This window comes from Ambystoma mexicanum, chromosome 7p, assembly GCF_040938575.1.
Source record: "Ambystoma mexicanum isolate Mex_15411 chromosome 7p, UKY_AmexF1_1, whole genome shotgun sequence".
NCBI lineage: Eukaryota > Metazoa > Chordata > Amphibia > Caudata > Ambystomatidae > Ambystoma > Ambystoma mexicanum.
The window spans coordinates 202,996,012-203,015,393 of record NC_090939.1 but is presented as its reverse complement, the minus strand read 5'-3'; the positions used below and the strand labels follow the sequence as shown (position 1 = coordinate 203,015,393).

Here is a 19,382-nt window from a genome sequence, read left to right as displayed (position 1 = left end):
TCAGTCAAACATGCTAAGTGGTGAGCCGGGCGGCTCACCACTGGGCCAATCACACAAGAGTGCGACTTGAGTTGCCGCGGCAACTCAGTCCAGGGTGCCTAACCCCCCCGCCCCCTCTCCCACACATCCTGTAGACCCAGACATAGTGGCACCACTTTTGGAGGCTTCTGTGCAGAAGCCCGCCAAAAAGTGGAACAAAGGGCTCGACTTGGGTCAGAGTTACAAAAGCGAACACAGAAGCCATTTTGGGACAAGTTCTGGCAAAAAATCCCTACCGGTGAATTGATATTAATTTAATAAACCGGCGGTATGTTTGAGGCTATTGTAAAAAGTGGTAGCCTCAAACAATGGGAAAATCCCATAGGAATATATTCGCGGTCGAATATAAAAAGTAGTATCCACTGCCACCAGCCAAAACTCGATCAGGGGGGACTGGACAGTGCCCCTTGGAACAACAGACTCAGGGGCAATCGAATTGCCCCCTACCAGTACGTCCACAATATGATGGTGTGTACTGGTTCTGTTCACAATTTAGGACTAGTAAAGCCAATGGTGACTTTAAATGCCCTGGGAGACAGTAGTCAGTCCCAGGGTAGGGAGTCTATGTTTGGGGGTCACTAGGACACCTCTGTATTACTGCACGGAGGGCGCTGTGTAACACATACCAAAAACACATGAAGCCCTGTGGAGTAAAAGACCCCATAGCCCATAAAACACATTACAAAGTCAAAGGATATCTCAAATCATGTCTAAGAGTGGGAGAAAAAGAGTCTCAGTCTTAGCAGGAGAAAAATATAAACCCCAAAAATCCAGCAAAGCTGCTGGGGGACTCACTAGGTTTGGGAAATTAGCCTCTACAGAGAATTCTCCTTAACAGGGGGGAGACCTTAACTGTGTATTGAACCCTAGGGTGGACCGGTCATATGGGAAACTGGATAAGCCTGTAACGCTCACCTGGCTCCCACGGAGGCGCTGGTCTGGTCTGGGTTGCTGTGGCCTCTTCAAGCATGATGCGCAGAATTCGGACCACCGATTGAACAGGACCCCCAAATCTTGCTTGTCTGGCCCGTAGGAATATCCTTCTGCAGATGAGAAAGGGGATTAACTGTCTGCTGAATAGTGTGCTTGCTCCCCCCTTTCCCCCTTCGTTCTTCTCCGACTTCCTCCAAAACCCCCGGTTTAAGCTCACCTTATGGTTTGGAAGGATGAACTCTACATCCTGCTTCTGGTGCAGGGGCGCGCGTTCGTCCAGTTACTTCACTGGTTTTCAGAATGGCGCTGGCAAATCCACTTGACTTTTCTGAGCGATACGCCGTAAGTATGAAGATGCAAAAGTTCAAGTGTGAGCCTCCTTTTATGTTGTCTTTTCTGTCCTTTATTTCAGGTGCAGAACAAAGGCGATGCGTTGAGGGATTAAATTGCGGTGGTAAAATCAGGTGAGTTAGTGATGAGGACGACCCCTTTAAATGTCTTTATAATTCCCCAGTAATGTCTTTTGTCCTTTCCCCATAGGGGCTGGGGTGCGGTACCTGCCAAAGATGCGGCGCCGACCCGAGATGTGGAAGGGTTCACCAAGAAAAGCCGGTAAGTAATATGGCTGAAAATTCGGCTTTCCTCTTGTGTTCCCTTGCTCACCTTTTGTCTCTTCTTCTCTCCCCTAGGTGCAGAGATGTGGCGACCGGTGCTGAGAGCTGCGATGGAGCCGGGCGGCGTCTCGGGAACAGGTCAGTGAAGCGCGGCGCTGCAGCGAGCAACGCGGTGCTTTTAAATGGAAGTCTTCCTTCAGGAATGCTGGCGTGAAGATTCCAGATGCAGGTAAGAAGGTTGAATAAGTTCTTGGTTTTCACCTTTCTCTTCTCTTATTCCCTTACAGGTGCTCCAGGTTCGAGGCGGGAGTGGCTGGAGTCCGGGTGCAGGAGCAGACACGGTGAGCGTTCAGCTGCTGGGATGCAGAACAACGCGAAGCACATGTGGTTGTCCGGGCGTGGCTTAAATAGCCTTGGAAGAAGTTCCAGGTGAGTATTCTTCCACAGCCCCACCCAAGTAACAAAATAGTTCCTTCAGAAAAATAGTCCTCCTAAGCCTCATTTGGCTTGGTTCTTCATGCAGCATGGTCTGGTTCAGGTAAGTGCACCAAACACTTCCCCTTATGAGCCTGGTGCCTATGGCGCCAGGACTGATGTCCAACATGAGCCTGGCACCAACGGCGCCAGGACAGAGTCCAAAGAGCCCCTATAAAGGGCCGCTGGGCTTTTACCCGGGGGCGTGATGCCTGCTCCCGGGGGTAGGCATCATGACAAAGCCTGCCCCATCAGCTAAGGCATTACAGACGCTGCTGAATGATTTTGGGTTAGGGGATGTATGGAGGGCGCGCCATCCTCAGGAGAGGCAATACTCGCATTATTCAGCCCCACAGCAGCTACACACAAGGCTGGACTATGTCTTCGCCACTCCAGAGATATTGACAGAGATTACGGAAATCGAATATAAAGCGAGGGTCCTCACAGACCACTCGCCTCTGATCCTTAGATGGCAATGTTGTCCCCCAAGAGCAAGAATTACGACGTGGCGCCTCAGGGCAGAGGTGCTCAGAGACCCCCATTTCAGGGAGGATATGAAGGAAGAGATGTTTAACTACTTTGAGACGAACATGGGCAGTGTTGATTCAGCAGGCACATTGTGGGAGGCCTTTAAAGTCGTGATGAGAGGAGTGGCCATGGCAAAATCCCAAGGATTGCAGGGAGGGATATTGGCGGACCTACAGGAAGCCGAGGGTGAGCTGGAAAGGGCATTTAAAGGAGAAAACAGCGCCGCCCAAGACATTGATTTGGTACTAAGACTACAGCAGAAGTGTGCAGGGTGCTGGGAAAGATTGTGTAACCATAAAGAGGCAGTATGCGGGAGGAGATAAACCAGGAAGGATTTTGGCATGGCTATATAAGAATGAAACCCCTAGACCCCCGATTAGATCGATAACGAGGGAGGACGAAAGGGTGGTAGATACCCAGGGGGGAGTTAATCAGGAGTTTGCAAACTACTATGGGCTGCTATATGGGGACGAAGGGGAGGATGATCACGCGATGATAGTGCAAACACTGGAGGACATAGGATTGCCGCAGATCAGCGCTGAGGAAAGAGAGGAGATGGACGCACCAATTACTTTAGAGGAGCTAGAAGAGGTGGCAAGACAGCTGCCTACTAGTAAGACCCCGGGGGCTGACGGACTTCCGAGTGAGTTTTTTAAAATATTTAAAGATGAGGTGCTCCCCCGTTGCTAGACATGTTGAATGAGGCGTATGAGTTCGGTAGACTGCCAGAGTCACTCAGAGAAGCGATTATAATACCACTTCGCAAACCTAATAAGCCAGGGCATAGCTGTAGTTCCTATAGACCCCTGTCGATGTTGAATCAAGACAGTAAAATTTTGACCGTCGTTCTGGCAAACAGATTAAGGAGAGTAATAGGCAAATTGATACACTCGGACCAGACGGGCTATGTCCCTAATAGGAACATATAATGCAACAAGAATACCACAAAAACAGCTACCCGCCTACACACGTGCCAGGTGTGTCTAGTTGCACAACGTGCTACCTTTCATGTCGATCAATTATTTGCGACAGAAAACAGAGAAATACATATTTTAATTCATGGATACAAAACACTTAGAAAAATTAAAAACAGGAGAGACAAAAATGCACATAACATTCCATAAGAGAACCTATACTGAAAAACAATTGTCTTGACCAGTTGGTTTTAACTCTACACATTCGTCAGATACTGGTGATGTAGTGAGGTTAGTAAACAAATAAGGTGACATCCTATTATTAAATGAAACCTTGATGCAATTCACTATCCTTGACTTTGTTAATTTTTCTGTCCTTGACTTTGTCGACACCAAAGAGTGTGTTTCTGGGTCCTGGCAAAAGATGGTTAAGCAGGCTCAGTAGCTAGTTATTTGATGCTATCAGGCATGCGTTGGACCCGTCTTCAGGACTTGATTTATATAGATCTCCCAAATTGGGATTTCAGAAATAGTTCATTGGTAAATTTCCTAAAAACCAAACGAAAAAACCGTGTTGGTAACAAGATAAAAACAAAGTGTAGTGTCTCTATGTGTGTGCACATGCAACTAATTCAACTAACCTTTTCGTGGTTTATTTGGCGTGTGTGGACTTGATTTTCGAACAAATGCGGACAGGATTCACTGGTCCCAACTGTGATTTCTTTTCAAAGATTTTGAAACTGCAACAAACGAAAATGATTTTTATGAAAAGTTTGTTTTTTCTTTTGCGTTACATTCATTAGAAGGCAAAAGTTCAAAAATTACTGACAACAGAGCCACCTAAATGAGCCAAATCGAGTTCATATTTAAAGCGGTACAGACTGCCTTTGAGTGTTTGTCATTTGTATTACATTCGTTAGACAGCGGGAGTTCAAAACGAAAATGGAAGTGAAATAGCAGCGAAGCCTACTAAATGAGCCAAGTTAAGTTCGTACCTAAAGTGATACAAACTGCCTTCAAATCAATTATGTTGCACTATTGTTTTGAGCATTTTTTAATAAAATACTACATGTTTTTTTGAAAAGGGAGGAACATACCTCTTGATCCAAGCAAAGATATTCTACGATATAGCTTCATTTGCGGACACACATGTCCCGTATGTGATGTTTTTCGTATTGTAAATTGAAGTTTACCTAATTTGTTAAAGGAAATACGGAGATGTAACAGTCCGTATATAGCTAACAGAATAGTGCTGTTTGCATATCACAAAAGCGCGATATGAGTGCTTACAATTGCCGCTTTTCAAGGAACTTACTTGATCACAAGCATTGTTGCTTCCACTCGAAACGAACGCGGGTAGTTACTGCCGGGTTCGCTTTCACTTACGTTAGGAAAAGGCTAGACTTGCTGTATTTATAAATTCATCTAATCGCGACCGCCATCTTGGAAGGAACAATGGCGGACGCGGCCAGATTACTAAAGGGCTGAAAAAAAGTATGCTGCACAGGAATGGGGCGTCCTAATTGCAAACATTAAATAAAATTGTACTTTGGTAATATTCTATTTGATATTTCAAAGGAAATGTGAAAAAAAGTGGTCAATACATATTGTGACATTTCCACCCAATAATGTGCACTGAGGGCATTAAAAAGCTGTGTTGTAAACATGCATATGTGATGGCTCAGCATGCACTAATGAATGTTTTGCGTGTGCTTCATGAATGTCACTTGTGCAAAGGAGTTACTTATGTAAAAACAAACTCCATTAAATTCCGATGTTAAGGCCAGCCTGAACAGTGTTTAGATTGTAAATCCACTTCTGTTCAAGCTGCCAAAGAACGAAGATATCCATCTCACGTGATCCGCCGATCACTTAAAAGAGCAAGGAACACAAACATACACCAATGTCTGGAGAAACGCCATAGAGTACAAGAAGACAAAATAACATGTGTCTCCACGTTTTCCCCAATTAGCAACGACTTTCGTCGCTGCATCCTAAAAAACTGGTCTTTAATTCAAACTGAAGACTTCTCTATAAACAAACCCCGATTTGCGTTCAAGCGTATGCCCAATTTACGAGACAAATTGGTACATACATATCAAGTGCCAAAAACTACGTCAGTACAACAACAAGCTACACTGTGGCATCTGCCACCAGTGAGCGGTCACTTTAAATGTGGTAACTGTTCGGTGTGTCGTTTGACAAAAAACGTGAAAACTGTCAACTTAAAGGGTCTAACATGGCACTTAAAAGCCTTCACCAATTGCAACACAGCATGGGCAATCTATGCTATCATCTGCCCGTGCAAATTGATTTACATCGGGAAGACAAAAAGACCTGTAAAGCAGAGCATCTGCGAGCACAGGTCATGTGTTAAAAATTCAGTTCCGGAGAAACCTTTTGTTGCTCATTTTGTAAAAGCAAAACACACCTGTGAGGATATTGAGTGGTATATTATTCAAACAGTTCCATCACACCCTCGTGGGGGAGACCGCGACCGAAAGCTGAGGCAGCTTGAACAGAAGTGGATTTACAATCTAAACACTGTTCAGGCTGGCCTTAACATCGGAATTGAATGGAGTTTGTTTTTACATAAGTAACTCCTTTGCACAAGTGACATTCATGAAGCACACGCAAAACATTCATTAGTGCATGCTGAGCCATCACATATGCAGGTTTACAACACAGCTTTTTAATGCCCTCAGTGCACATTATTGGGTGGAAATGTCACAATATGTATTGACAATTTTTTTCACATTTCCTTTGAAATATCAAATAGAATATTACCAAAGTACAATTTTATTTAATGTTTGCAATTAGGATGCCCCATTCTTGTGCAGCATACTTTTTTTCTGCCCTTTAGTAATCTGGCCGCGTCCGCCATTGTTCCTTCCAAGATGGCGGTCGCGATTAGATGAATTTATAAATGCAGCAAGTCTAGCCTTTTCCTAACGTAAGTGAAAGCGAACCCGGCTGTAACTACCCGCGTTCGTTTCGAGTGGAAGCAACAATGCTTGTGATCAAGTAAGTTCCTTGAAAAGCAGCAATTGTAAGCACGCATATCGCGCTTTTGTGATATGCAAACAGCACTATTCTGTTAGCTATATACGGACTGTTACATCTCCGTATTTCCTTTAACAAATTAGGTAAACTTCAATTTACAATACGAAAAACATCACATACGGGACATGTGTGTCCGCAAATGAAGCTATATCGTAGAATATCTTCGCTTGGATCAAGAGGTATGTTCTTCCCTTTTCAAAAAAACATGTAGTATTTTATTAAAAAATGCTCAAAACAATAGTGCAACATAATTGATTTGAAGGCAGTTTGTATCACTTTAGGTATGAACTTAACTTGGCTCATTTAGTAGGCTTCGCTGCTATTTCACTTCCATTTTCGTTTTGAACTCCCGCTGTCTAACGAATGTAATACAAATGACAAACACTCAAAGGCAGTCTGTACCGCTTTAAATATGAACTCGATTTGGCTCATTTAGGTGGCTCTGTTGTCAGTCATTTTTGAACTTTTGCCTTCTAATGAATGTAACGCAAAAGAAAAAACAAACTTTTCATAAAAATCCTTTTCGTTTGTTGCAGTTTCAAAATCTTTGAAAAGAAATCACAGTTGGGACCAGTGAATCCTGTCCGCATTTGTTCTAAAATCAAGGCCACACACGCCAAATAAACCACGAAAAGGTTAGTTGAATTAGTTGCATGTGCACACACATAGAGACACTACACTTTGTTTTTATCTTGTTACCAACACGGTTTTTTCGTTTGGTTTTTAGGAAATTTACCAATGAACTATTTCTGAAATCCCAATTTGGGAGATCTATATAAATCAAGTCCTGAAGACGGGTCCGACGCATGCCTGATAGCATCAAATAACTAGCTACTGAGCCTGTTTAACCATCTTTTGCCAGGACCCAGAAACACACTCTTTGGTGTCGACAAAGTCAAGGACAGAAAAATTAACAAAGTTAAGGATAATGAATTGCATCAAGGTTTCATTTAATAATAGGATGTCACCTTATTTGTTTACTAACCTCACTACATCACCAGTATCTGACGAATGTGTTCAGTTAAAACCAACTGGTCAAGACAATTGTTTTTCAGTATAGGTTCTCTTATGGAATGTTACGTGCATTTTTGTCTCTCCTGTTTTTAATTTTTCTAAGTGTTTTGTATCCATGAATTAAAATATGTATTTCTATGTTTTCTGTCGCAAATAATTGATCGACATGAAAGGTAGCACGTTGTTCAACTAGACACACCTGGCACGTGTGTAGGCAGGTAGCTGTTTTTGTGGTATTCTTGTTGCATTATAGATTCATATTAGTCCTTTGCCACACAGCCCCCTAAAAAAGAGGACTCTGCGGCCCTAACTGCTTTATTTCACCTAATAGGAACATATCCAACAATCTTAGAATGCTCCACAGAGTCATTGAATACGGCAATGGAAGCGAGGACGAATTGGCAATTGTGTTGTTGGACGCAATAAAGGCCTTCCACTCGGTCAAGTGGCCGTGGCTGTTGGCGTCACTGGCTGGCTATGGGATGGGTCCAGATATCTACAGTGGGCTAAAATGTTATATAGTGAACCGCTGGCCAGGGTTAAAACAGGGTCAGTGATATCGGAAAGGTGGCAACTTCGAAGGGGAACCAGGCAGGGCTGTCCATGGTCCCCTATGCTCTACATATTGGCTCTGGTACCCCTAGCTATCTACTTAAGGCAACAATATGACATGATAGGCATTCCGGTGGGTGGTGAACAACACCCGATATCATTATATGCAGATGACATACTACTGTACTTGCGATACCCGGAGGAAAACCTCCAATATGTTTTGGAGGGGGTGGGGAGATATGCCGGAATGTCCGGTATAGCGGTGAACCCTCAGAAGTCTAGCATGTTTCCACTGGGTGGATACAAAGGGACCCCCTGAAACAATTACTGGTGTTACAAGTACCATGGGCAGTTAGCACATTTCGCTATCTAGGAATAGATATATACCATGCAGTGGAGGAAGAGCATAAGCGCAATACAGAGGTAGCCATTACTAAAATTGAGAATTGCATGCGGTTCTGGGTTAAACTGCCCTTAGCAATGATGGGACATAGTGCAATGTTAAAGATGGTGGTCCTGCCCAGGCTCCTGCACTACTTTGGGAATATCCCATATCTGATACCAAAGAAGCTCTTTAGTAGACTGGCCAGCATGTGTAGGGACTTCCTCTGGCAGGGTACACGAAACAGAGTTGCCCTCTGGAAACTACAGAACACTTACGAGAAGGGGGGTATAAAATTGCCTAATTATGAAGATTACTACGTTGCCAGTCAGCTACAATACGTGGCCAAATGGCTCTCAGAGGATGCAACCCCTGAAACCAGACTGTTTAGATGGGACTGTGTCCCATTTTACCTGAAGGAGATAATGTGGTTGCCCCAGGCTGTGATGAATGGGCGCCCCAAGATGTTGGTACTAGGATGGAAGATGTGGCAAAGGGCGTGTCAACTGATGGGGAACCCATGCCCATGCTCCCCTCAAGTACCGCTGGTTGCACTGGCGGGTGGAGAAGAGCAGCTAAGGATGGTAATCAGAAACCACTGGGAGCTGGGTGGTATAGCAACAATGGGGGATATCTGGAAGGAGGGGACCATAACAGACTTCGGGGAGTTGGGGGCGGAAACTGGGCTACACACTGGCCAGTATATAACGTACCATAGACTGGTGCGAAGGATCAAAGGAACGTGGTCAGAATTGGAGCTGGGGGAAGAACCAGATGCCATTATAGACATAATATATGACATAGCAGAGGGGGGACACAAGATATCCAGAATATACGAGATGATGATGTCTAAAGTAGGAAACGAGGTGGTGCAATTGAGTAGAATGGGAGGAGGAAGTAGGTATCCCGATGGAGGATGGGATGTGGGAACGAGTCCAAGGGTATCACAAGAAGGTGTCAAGAAACGCAAGACTTAAACAGATGCAATTGTATATTACGCATAGGGCATATCTGACACCCCAAAGGATGGCCAAGTTCAAAAATGTAGGGCGGCAGGCATGCCCTATATGTGATGAGGAGAACGCGGGCATGGTGCATATGCTTTGAGCATGCCCGGTTATTGAGCGTTTCTGGGGTGAGGTCGCACATAAATTAGCAGAGAAGAGTATTAAGATTGTGGTGGATACTGTGTGGGCCTGCCTGTTCGGGGGGTTCCCCAGGCCAAGGAAACCTAGGCATGTAAGCAAACTGAAGGACCTGGTATATGCGGTGGCAAAGAGGAGAATTGCTATGGGGTGGAAGACATGCCACAAGCCGCGATTGGAGGTATGGTGGAAGGATTTGCAGAAATGGGCAGAGGCGGAAACCATGGTATGGCAAGAAGCTAGCAATGGGGGGGGGGGGACTGAGACCCTGATGGCCTGGAAACTGCTGATAGCAGAACTATTTGGGTCAGTGCTTGACACGTCGGATCCCACGGAAAAGAATACCCCATCACAAGATGCAGGAATAGAACAATAGTAGGCTAGTAAACGGGGGTGGGGAAAAAGGGAGCAGTGAACGCGATTGACTGATGTATAACTGAAATGCTAATGTATATACTGCAAGTTTGGTTTGGATTGTTTGTTTAAAATATTCAATAAAAATATTTCAAAAAAAAGCCTGGCCAAGGTGATTGCCACTAGGAACGCGGTCTTCCACATGAGGAACGTCAAAGACATCCAATGCATATGCTCAAGCGGAGTACCATCAGTTTGGATAGGACCACATTCAACTCCCACGTCGGGGCAGGTCCAACACAAAAACGTGCAGTAATAATCTGAAGATGGCCATGAGGGGTGGAGCTAAGTAGGATGAGTGTCATTGGTTGGGGAAGTATGACTCAAAGTGACAGCGATAAGCTATACAAGCAACAATGCAGTTTTTAGCTTAAAGCTAAACTGCTTTATTTGATCGAGGAGTCCCAGCCTGACGAGGAATATTCATAGCATGTGAATCCATGCAAGACCGCATAAAATTTGAGGAGAGCTGGACTCCATTTCTAACCTTTACAGGCAAATAAAGATGCAACTGTCCTGCCTAAATAATGCTTTCTTTGGTTCTCTTTTCAACAGAGTATCTGCTACATTGATGATATGCTATATTGAAGCCTCCAACGTTGACATTATGTGCCACTGTCATAGGCGACGCAATCTTGTCATTATTTGAAGGGAGCTTTGTCAGAAATGTTTACTTTAATACACACTTTTAACACGTGTTTTATACAGATTGCTTTCTATAATAAAAAGGCATCATGCTGTTAGGCAGAATCCTGTGCAGTGCCCTTAGGGACCACTACACCTGATTAAGATCACAGGTGGCAATACAAGTTTTACCTTTGGTACAAGCCCGTACTACTAAGTTATAGTGGTAGCAGTAGCAGAGCAGCCAGGTTTATCTCAAGAGTATATGAGCAGTAGCAGAGATTACACAAAGGGGCCACAATTACCTTGACTCAAGCAAACAATGACTCAAGCTTTCAGGTAAAAAATATAAGTACATTTATTTTTAAACCATCAGTTATAAACACAACACCTCTATTAAACTGTAAACAAAACCATACGTTAAATATTCTTCAACTAACCAATTCACTTTGTATAGTAAGTCTCAAGGTAAGTACCCTGTGTTTGAATGAACCGGTGTTATGCACAAAACACGATACCGCGGATACGGTTGCAATCACTTTTTGACAGTTCGGTCTACTAAATAAACGCGTATCCGTGACATGAAATGCTACCGGGGCAAAAACACACTTAGCACCTGATATACCCAGAGGGAGTTGGAGGCAAATATCACAGGCAATATTTAGGTTAGGCAGACAGGATCGAGAAACACTCAGAAACTGGAGTTCAAAAGTCAAAGGGTCGGAGCCAGGTTTAAGTGACACCGGAGACCTGTGCCGAAGATCACACCGTTAGACAGTTCACGATTCAGTGTAGCCAAAGAGTACTTGGATATTGTAAAATGTTGGAAGCAAAAGTTATAAGAAGGAGGGAAGACAAGGACGAGCCTTAAAGAGGAAGAAAAGGGATTCACCTAGTTTCCTCGAGTAGAACACAGTACCTTATTCCAATGATGCAGCTGGTGCCCTGGCAGTTGTTCCTGTTGGTTTCCCGCAGACCCACGATTCCTGGAGCTTTGTTGTGAAGAAGGACGTCTGAAGGGGGTCTGCACCACACAGGGCTGAAGCCGACAGCAGCAACAACGAAAAGGTGTGCTCCTTAAAAACAGGAGAGGCTCAGCAGGTGGCTATCCGGACCACTACAGCAGTGTGCAGCGATTTCAACCACGGCGGAAATCTCTGGCTGAAGAAGGTGAGCTGGTTATCCCCACCAGGCTCAAGGGAAGAAGACTCTGGACTGGATCTCCTCTTAGTCGTTGAAGGGAAGATAGCTCTGGACTGCAGCAGGGCTTCACCGGGACAGGGTAGTTGCAGCAGCTGTCGTTCTTTCCGCTTCTCTTCGGTTCCTTGTAGTTCCAGAGGCGACTGACTTCTAGCCCAAGAGACCTGCCTTTTATGCGCAAAACCCCCATTCACACAGCCTGGCTGTCAATCACGCAGCAGGGGGGTTGTCCAGCCGGGCCAACCACCTCAGCCAATCGTGGCAAAGTGCGACTCGGGTTTCCAAGGATACCCTGTGCAGAGGGTGACTGCACCCCTTCCACACATTCAGTCTACCTAGACACCCAGGCGCCAAGAGAAGGGCAGAAGCCCGCCAAAAGACGGTGAACAAAGTAGGCGAACCTAGTTTGCCGCACAAAGTAAAACACAAGAAGGACTTTAACAAAAAGAAATGGCGAATAAACCCAACCGGAGCCAAAAGAAAGACGATTTTGTCAAGCGGATTTATGTTCGAGGCTAATATAATAGCCAAGGACAGTACCACGTTTATCTAATATAATCGCAGTAGACAAGTTAGGGTAGAGACCACTGCTACCAGCCTAGTCTAATTGTTAAAATAGCGAAACAATGCTCAGGGAGGTACAGACAGAAAAGGGGTACAGATTAGCCCTTTCCAGAACTCCATGTAAAATGGGGTGTACTGGGTCTGTGTTAGGAATGACTATGTCAAGTAAATGGCAACTTTACCTTTCTCTGGGGAACAGTAGTCAGTCCCAGGGAAATGGAGTCAGAGGGAAGTCTAAAAGACAACCCTGGGTTACTACACTGAAGGTGCGGTGTAACCCATACAAGAACAGGGGCACTTGGGAGTGGTGTGCTCCAGTGCCCAAGATCACACAATGAGTAAAAACACATGGGCCAAAACACATGTAAGAGTGGAAAAAGGATGTACACTCTTACCAGGTGGAAAACTAAACTCCAGAAATCCAGCAAAGCTGCTGGGGGACTAACTAGGTGAGGGAAATTAGCCCTAGAAGGAGAATTCTCCCTAACACATGCAAAAAAGTGCTTTCTTAGTCTTTAGCCAATGTTTGCTCGATTAAACAATTTCAGGGTAGTAAATCCATGAAGTACCTCGTTAGGGTTTCTCTGTTTAGGAATTTCCTTTTTCTTTGGAGGGGATAATTGTTCCTCAGCAGATAGTTCTTCATCAGAGCTGCTTAGAAGTCGAAGAATTGCACGTCGAGCTGAAGCTCTGGTTGGAGGTTGAAGATTAATCCCTGCATCAGCAGTCCAATCCGAACACTCACTTGAGTCACTGCACATAACAAAAAACAATGCTTAAACAATTAGTTTAACAAACAAAGGCAAAGAAAGAAGACACTTTATTTTACAGGTGACATTGTGCTTAATGCAGGACTCCTCCAGCTTCTAAGCGACAGACCGGGGATCAAAGCCATGCTGCATGGCATCGTCTTGTTTACAAGAAGCGCGTGTTGCCCCTGATCCATCTTCCCTTACCCCAAGTACATGATTTCAAGACATTGCATTGCCCGGATTGTTAAACTTAAGAACACTGGGCAAGTATTGTGGTTCAACAGTTTAAAAGTAAATAGTTGAAGTTAATTACTTGCAATCCTACAATATAACTCTTTATTCTGTTCCCTTATCTCCATACTTGTTCATCCAACAGGCAAGGGTCTAGAGCGTTTTGCATGCAAAAAACATTGAAGAATTCAGCAAAGATGGTGTTTATTCGCCAAACTTGGTCTTGCCTCTCCATGGCATGGCCATCCGCTACAGCAGCTAGTCCTTTTCTCTACCTTCACCGACTGGACTGGACGCCTATGCATACAAGATATTTCGTCTTTGGCTCAGGTAATTCCTGTTCTTGGGCATAGGATGAGTAAACCTTTTTCCTAGTGCAGTTAATGTAAACTCAAGTGGCCCCGCCACAAACCGTCACACACTTTAAATTGCAGTGCTTAAGCCACCACTATAACATTTGTACTCATTTTGTTAAGCACTTTCTTCTAGGACACTGGGCAATCCACTGTAATGCTTAGAGATGTTTCAACCATTGTCCTTTGACTGAGTTTCTTCATCTTGGATATCCATATGCCAGCGCAGCTGTTCTTGGGAAACATTTCGGCCTCCAGGGTCACATTGCGGTTATGTCCGACACCTATATGCGGCGCATGCCGAACAGGACACCAGGCCAGTACATATAGAAGCTTTGTGCCCCGTACCCTCAGTTTCACCCTTTTCCCTAGCACTCTGATGCTGAGGGTATACACGCATTTCACCGCAGTATTTTTGATCGCGTGTTTTTTCATCGCTGTTTTTTATTTCGAAAAAAAACTTTTTTTGGGGGGAGGTTAAAAAATTAAATATATGGTTGTGGGTGTAAGGGAATTTAAAAAAAAATAAAAAATAAAAAAAATAAAAAAAGGGGGATTGAGGTGGTAACCCACCCAAAAAAAAACAAAAAAAACCACAAAAAAACGAGTTTTTCGGAAAAAAACAGCGATGAAAAAACCTGCCATGAAAAATACTGCGGCGAAATAACGTAGAACCGATGCTGAGTGACCACAGAACAAAGGTGTAAAAGCTAACCACCAAGAGCGCAGGGAGGGAGGGCTATGAGGAATCTGTGGGAGGAACGTAATCAGAAAGATTATTGAGAGGCTAGTCATTTTGTTCTTCTAAAATCCTTCCACAGATTCCCCATTTTTGGTAGACTCCCAAAGCAGTACAATGACCTCGAGGGAGGGTACCAAGGAGACCAGCCAATCCAGAAAACTGGACAGCTCTGCCAAAACGAGTGTCCTGACCAGACCGAGTCCAAGCAGTTATGCTTAACAAAAGTGTGCAAAGATGCCCACGTAGCTGCTTGGCAAATATACAGAACAGGGACTCCATGTTGCAGAGCCAAGATGGCACACAGCACTCTGGTGGTGAGAGACCGGAGACCCTCAATGACATGCTAGCCAGCCAGCTCATTGCAGTTTGAGAAGCAGAGAATGGTCCATCGAGACAGGGTCGGTTTGGTCACAGCCCTGCCAGCTCGACCACCAAGGCAACTAATCAGTTTTCACCTGCCTTGTCCGAGAAACTTAAAACTTTGAGGGCCTGTACCGGCTTCAGCCAATGGAAATGCCACTCGGTCTTGGAAGGATGAGGTGGAGGAAAGAAGACAGGCAGATGGATCTTATGAGTGAGATGGAAGTCAGAGGCCACCTTCGGAAGAAAGGCAGGTGTAACTCTCAAAGTTGCGTTTTCATTGGAGAAAAACAACCAGGGAGGTTCAAATGACAATGCCTGGAGCACAATCACCCGTCTAGCAGAAGTGATGGTGACCAGGAAAATCACCTTTATGGCGAGAGGTCTTAATGAACAAGTATGAAGGGGCTCAAATGAAGCAGCCATCAACACTAAATTTAAATCACATGCTGGGACCACAAACTGGCATGGGGGAACATATTAGAAAGCTCCCTCAGGAACTGCATGACCGTGGGGATCATGAAAAAGAAGCCTTGCTTTAGGGTCCTATTGATGAGCGAAATGGCGGCAAGATAACCCCTTCGCCATCCGATCTGCAGGCCCTTCCGGGGCTAAGACAGAAGATATTCTAACATAAAGGATGTGAGGCAAGTAAAAGGGTCCATATTCCTTTCCCGGCACCAAGGAAAAACATTGTGCCACCAGCAGGCATAGATGGACTTAATGGCAGGTCTTCTAGCAGAGAGGATCAGTCCGAGAATGTCCTTCGGTAGATTATATTTTTATACAACAGCCTTTCAGCAGCTAGGCATGAAGGTAGATTCTGAGGAGGTTCAGGTGCAGGCGCCTCACCTCTTGGTGGAGGAAGAGGTCCGTCCTCGGCAACAGACGCCATGGAAGGCAGATGGCCATGTCTAACAACTCTGGGTACCACATTCTAAGGGCTCCACCCGGAGCTATCAAGATCATTGTGCATCCAAACAGATACAGTCCCCTGAGAACCTGCAGTATAACGAGGATCAGTGGGAACTCTGAGCAAGTCAAATTCCCACTCAAACGTCAGTGAGTCCCCCCCAAAGCTCCCAGACGAGGGAACATCGTGGGGAAGAACCACATGCACTCTCTGTTCACAGTGGAAGCGAAGAGGTCCACTCGAGGAGTCCACCAATTGGAGATATCTCTTCCTGGCAGAGCTCCCACTAGTGGGAGGTTGACCATCGTCTGGCTCTGTGCATCTGCCAGCACATTCTCCTTGCCGGCCAGTTGGGCCGCAGTCAGACATGGTGTTCTCCAGAACTCAGAACCAAAACCACATTTCTTCTCTGCACAGTGGCAAGGAGCCTTCAGCACTCCACTTGCTGCGGTAATGCATGGTTAGAGTGTTGCCTGTTAGGACCAACACTGGCTTGCCCTTCACAGAGGGGAGTTAAGCAACCACAGCCAGCCTGATTGCTCTCAGCCAAAGCATATTGATATGGAGATGGGCACTATGATGGGGACCACAGCCCACTCACCATAAGGTCTTGGAGGGGAGTACCATCCGAGCCTTTTAGGCACACATACGTGACTAGAGTTACTTACTTATGGCCAAAGTTTAACGAAACAACCTCTACAGGAGGTTGTCCTTCAAGAACCACCATTGAAGGTCTCCGGACAAACTCTCAGAGACCAGCAGACGGTCCGATATTTGTCCCAGAAACTATGACCAGTATGAGCTCAGAAACCACTGCAGCGACGTCATACAGTCAGGCCTCTGACAACAAAAGTGTGCAGGAGGCCATAAGACTTAGCAAGCACAGAAAATCTGAGGCTGGAACTATTGTCTGTGGCTGGAAACGTTGTACCATCTTGTAGATATTCGCTACTCCATTCTTGAGCAGCAATCCCCAGCCCAGGTGAGTGTTAGGGAGAATTCTCTGTTTAGGCTGAATTTCCTAACCTAGTAGGTCCCCCAGCAGCTTTGCTGGATTTTTGGGGTTTATTTTTTTCTCCTGCCAAGAGCGAGACTCTTTTACCCTCACTGTTGGGCACGATTTGAGTGTGTTTCTTTGAATCTAGATGTGTTTAATGGGATTTGGGGTCTTTTACTCCATAGGGCTTCATGTGTTTTTGTGATGTGTGTTACCCAGCACCCTCAGTGCAGTGACACAGGGGAGTCATAGTGACCCCCCAGTATAGACTCCAAACCCTGGGACTGACTACTGTCTCCCAGGGCATGTAAAGTCACCATTGACTTTACTAGTCTTAAATTCTGAACAGAACCAGTACAAACCATCATATTGTGGACGTACTGGCTGGGGCAATTCAATTGCCCTGGGGTCTGTTAGTCGAGGGGGCACGTCTCTGTCCCCCCCTGATCGAGTTTTGGCTGGTGGCAGTGGATACTACTTTTTATATTCAACCGCGAATATTTTCCTATGGGATTTCCCATTGTTTTAGGCTACTATCTGTATTTAATTATTTACGGAAGCCTCGAACATACCGGCGGTTTATTTAATTAATATTAATTCTCCGGTTGGTATTTTTTGCCAAAACTTGATTCTAAAATGGCGTTTGTGTTCTCTTCTGTGACTCCAACCCAAGTCGAGCCCTTTGTTCCACTTTTTGGCGGGCTTCTCCACAGAAGCCCTCCAAAGTGGTGCCACTCTGTCTGGGGTACTTAGGAGGGGTGGAGGGAAATGTAGGCACCCTGGACTGAGTTGCCTAGGCAACTCAAGTTGCACTCCATCCTGATTGGCCCAAGTGGTGAGCCGACCGGCTCACCACTTAGCATGTTTGAGTGACAGCTAGGCTGAGTGAATGGGGGTTTGCTGCATAAAAGCAGGGCTTTAGGGACTGGAACTTCAGAAGTCGCCACAGGACCTAAGAATCCGACGAGGGAGAAGCTGAGCCAACCTGCCACAACACCACGACCGGTGGAGCCCTGCTGGACCGTCTCACCACTTTTTCCCAACGACAGAGGAGATCTCCCGCCGGAGAGTCTTCTTCCTTTAACTGGTGGGGATAACCAGTTTCACCGTCTTTTTCGCTTCCCGACGTATCTTGTGGCCGCCTTGCCCGTGCCAAGCACCCCGGCAACCGGGATACCACGTTTTACCACGACCGCAAAACCAAGGTACCACCTTTAACCGGAAAACTCTGCGGCTGGTTTCTGCCCTGGTAGTGCAACGACCTTCATCTTTCCTCCAAGTCGAGATCTTCTCTTCCCCTGGACGACGACGCAACTTGCACCCACTACCAGGAACAACTGCCACCGCTGGAGGATCCTTCCCACTTAAGGTACCGTGTCCTGCCTGGCTTCCCTTGCTACCGACTGTACGAGGTAGATTTAGCCCCCGGCTTTCGAACCTGGGTTAGCCTGGGACACCTTGGCTAAACTTTTCTAAGCCTCTCTAAACGCTTTTCTGAACCCTCTGCAAGACTTTCTAAGCCTAGTGTAACTGTGTGATCTTGGGCGCATTTGTGCTCTGCTTTCTCTTAGAGTGGGCCCAGCCTTTGGACTTTGGCTCACCAGTGACTTTTTGCTCTCTGCCTTGCTAACAGTGTTCTGGAATCGTAGAGTGGTGTACCTCTTCTTATTCTGTCTTTTTCCCTCCCTTTTTCACAAACTTATTAGAGTGCAATCTAGTTACACGCTCACCTCTGTATGAAAATAAGTGGTGTTTTACTGTGATTTTCTAATAGGGAAAAAGGGGTGTATATATCATAATAGTAACTGTGTTTAGAATATTTTACAATAAGAGTGCTGGAGTGTTTCAACTGTGTGTTTTTAAATAAATAATTATATACTTTGATACCAAAGCTCTGGTCAGTGTTTGCTTGTATTATTGTATTTGAGTGCCTATTGAGTATACTCTGCATACTGCCTAACTCTTCTTGTGGGAAATCTGACTGCTCAGCCACAGCTACCAGGTAAATATGGGTGGTACAGACTGCTACCAAGTGGGTTTACTGCCAACACCTGTAGTCTTAAATCTTTTGCAGTGGTCCCTAAGGGAACTGCACAGGTTTCTGCCTAACAGTGAGCATCCAAAATCGCTCTGATAAAACGGATGGACTGGGACAGCAACAGCGGAGACTTTCTGAAGTTCAGGGAGTAGCCCAAGCTGTGCAACAGGCAGCATGTCTAGTACAGGTGTGCTCATGTTTGTACTGGAGACCGGGCTTGGACAAGCCAGTTCTCCAGATAGGGAAAAACATGAATGCTTTCCCTTCTGAAGTGAGCCGCCACTACTGCTAGCAGCTTGGTAAAAAACACAAAGTCTAAGAAGAACGTCTGCAAGAGAGCACCTTGAATTGGTAGAGCCATTTCCCTACCTTCAATATCGGGTACTTCCAGTGCCTCTTGTGGATGGCCATGTGGAAGCAAGCATCCTAGAGATGCAGGGAAACTAGCCTGTTGTTCAGGTCCAGGGCTTGGAGGATCTGAGCTAGAGTGACCATCTTGAACTTGACCTTTCACAAGTTCACGTTCAGAAGATATA

General features: G+C 45.4%; 1 protein-coding gene across 3 annotated transcripts in view; it reads right to left on the bottom strand.

Annotated features, from left to right (window-relative positions):
* BRWD1 (bromodomain and WD repeat domain containing 1) overlaps positions 1-19,382 on the bottom strand; it is a 3,236,587-nt gene that overhangs the window by 1,896,519 nt on the left and 1,320,686 nt on the right. For all 3 annotated transcript variants that reach the window (XM_069636064.1, XM_069636066.1, XM_069636065.1), the window contains one exon: positions 13,030-13,213. In XM_069636064.1, the coding sequence (XP_069492165.1) occupies positions 13,030-13,213 (184 nt within the window). The remainder of the gene's footprint in view (positions 1-13,029; positions 13,214-19,382) is intronic.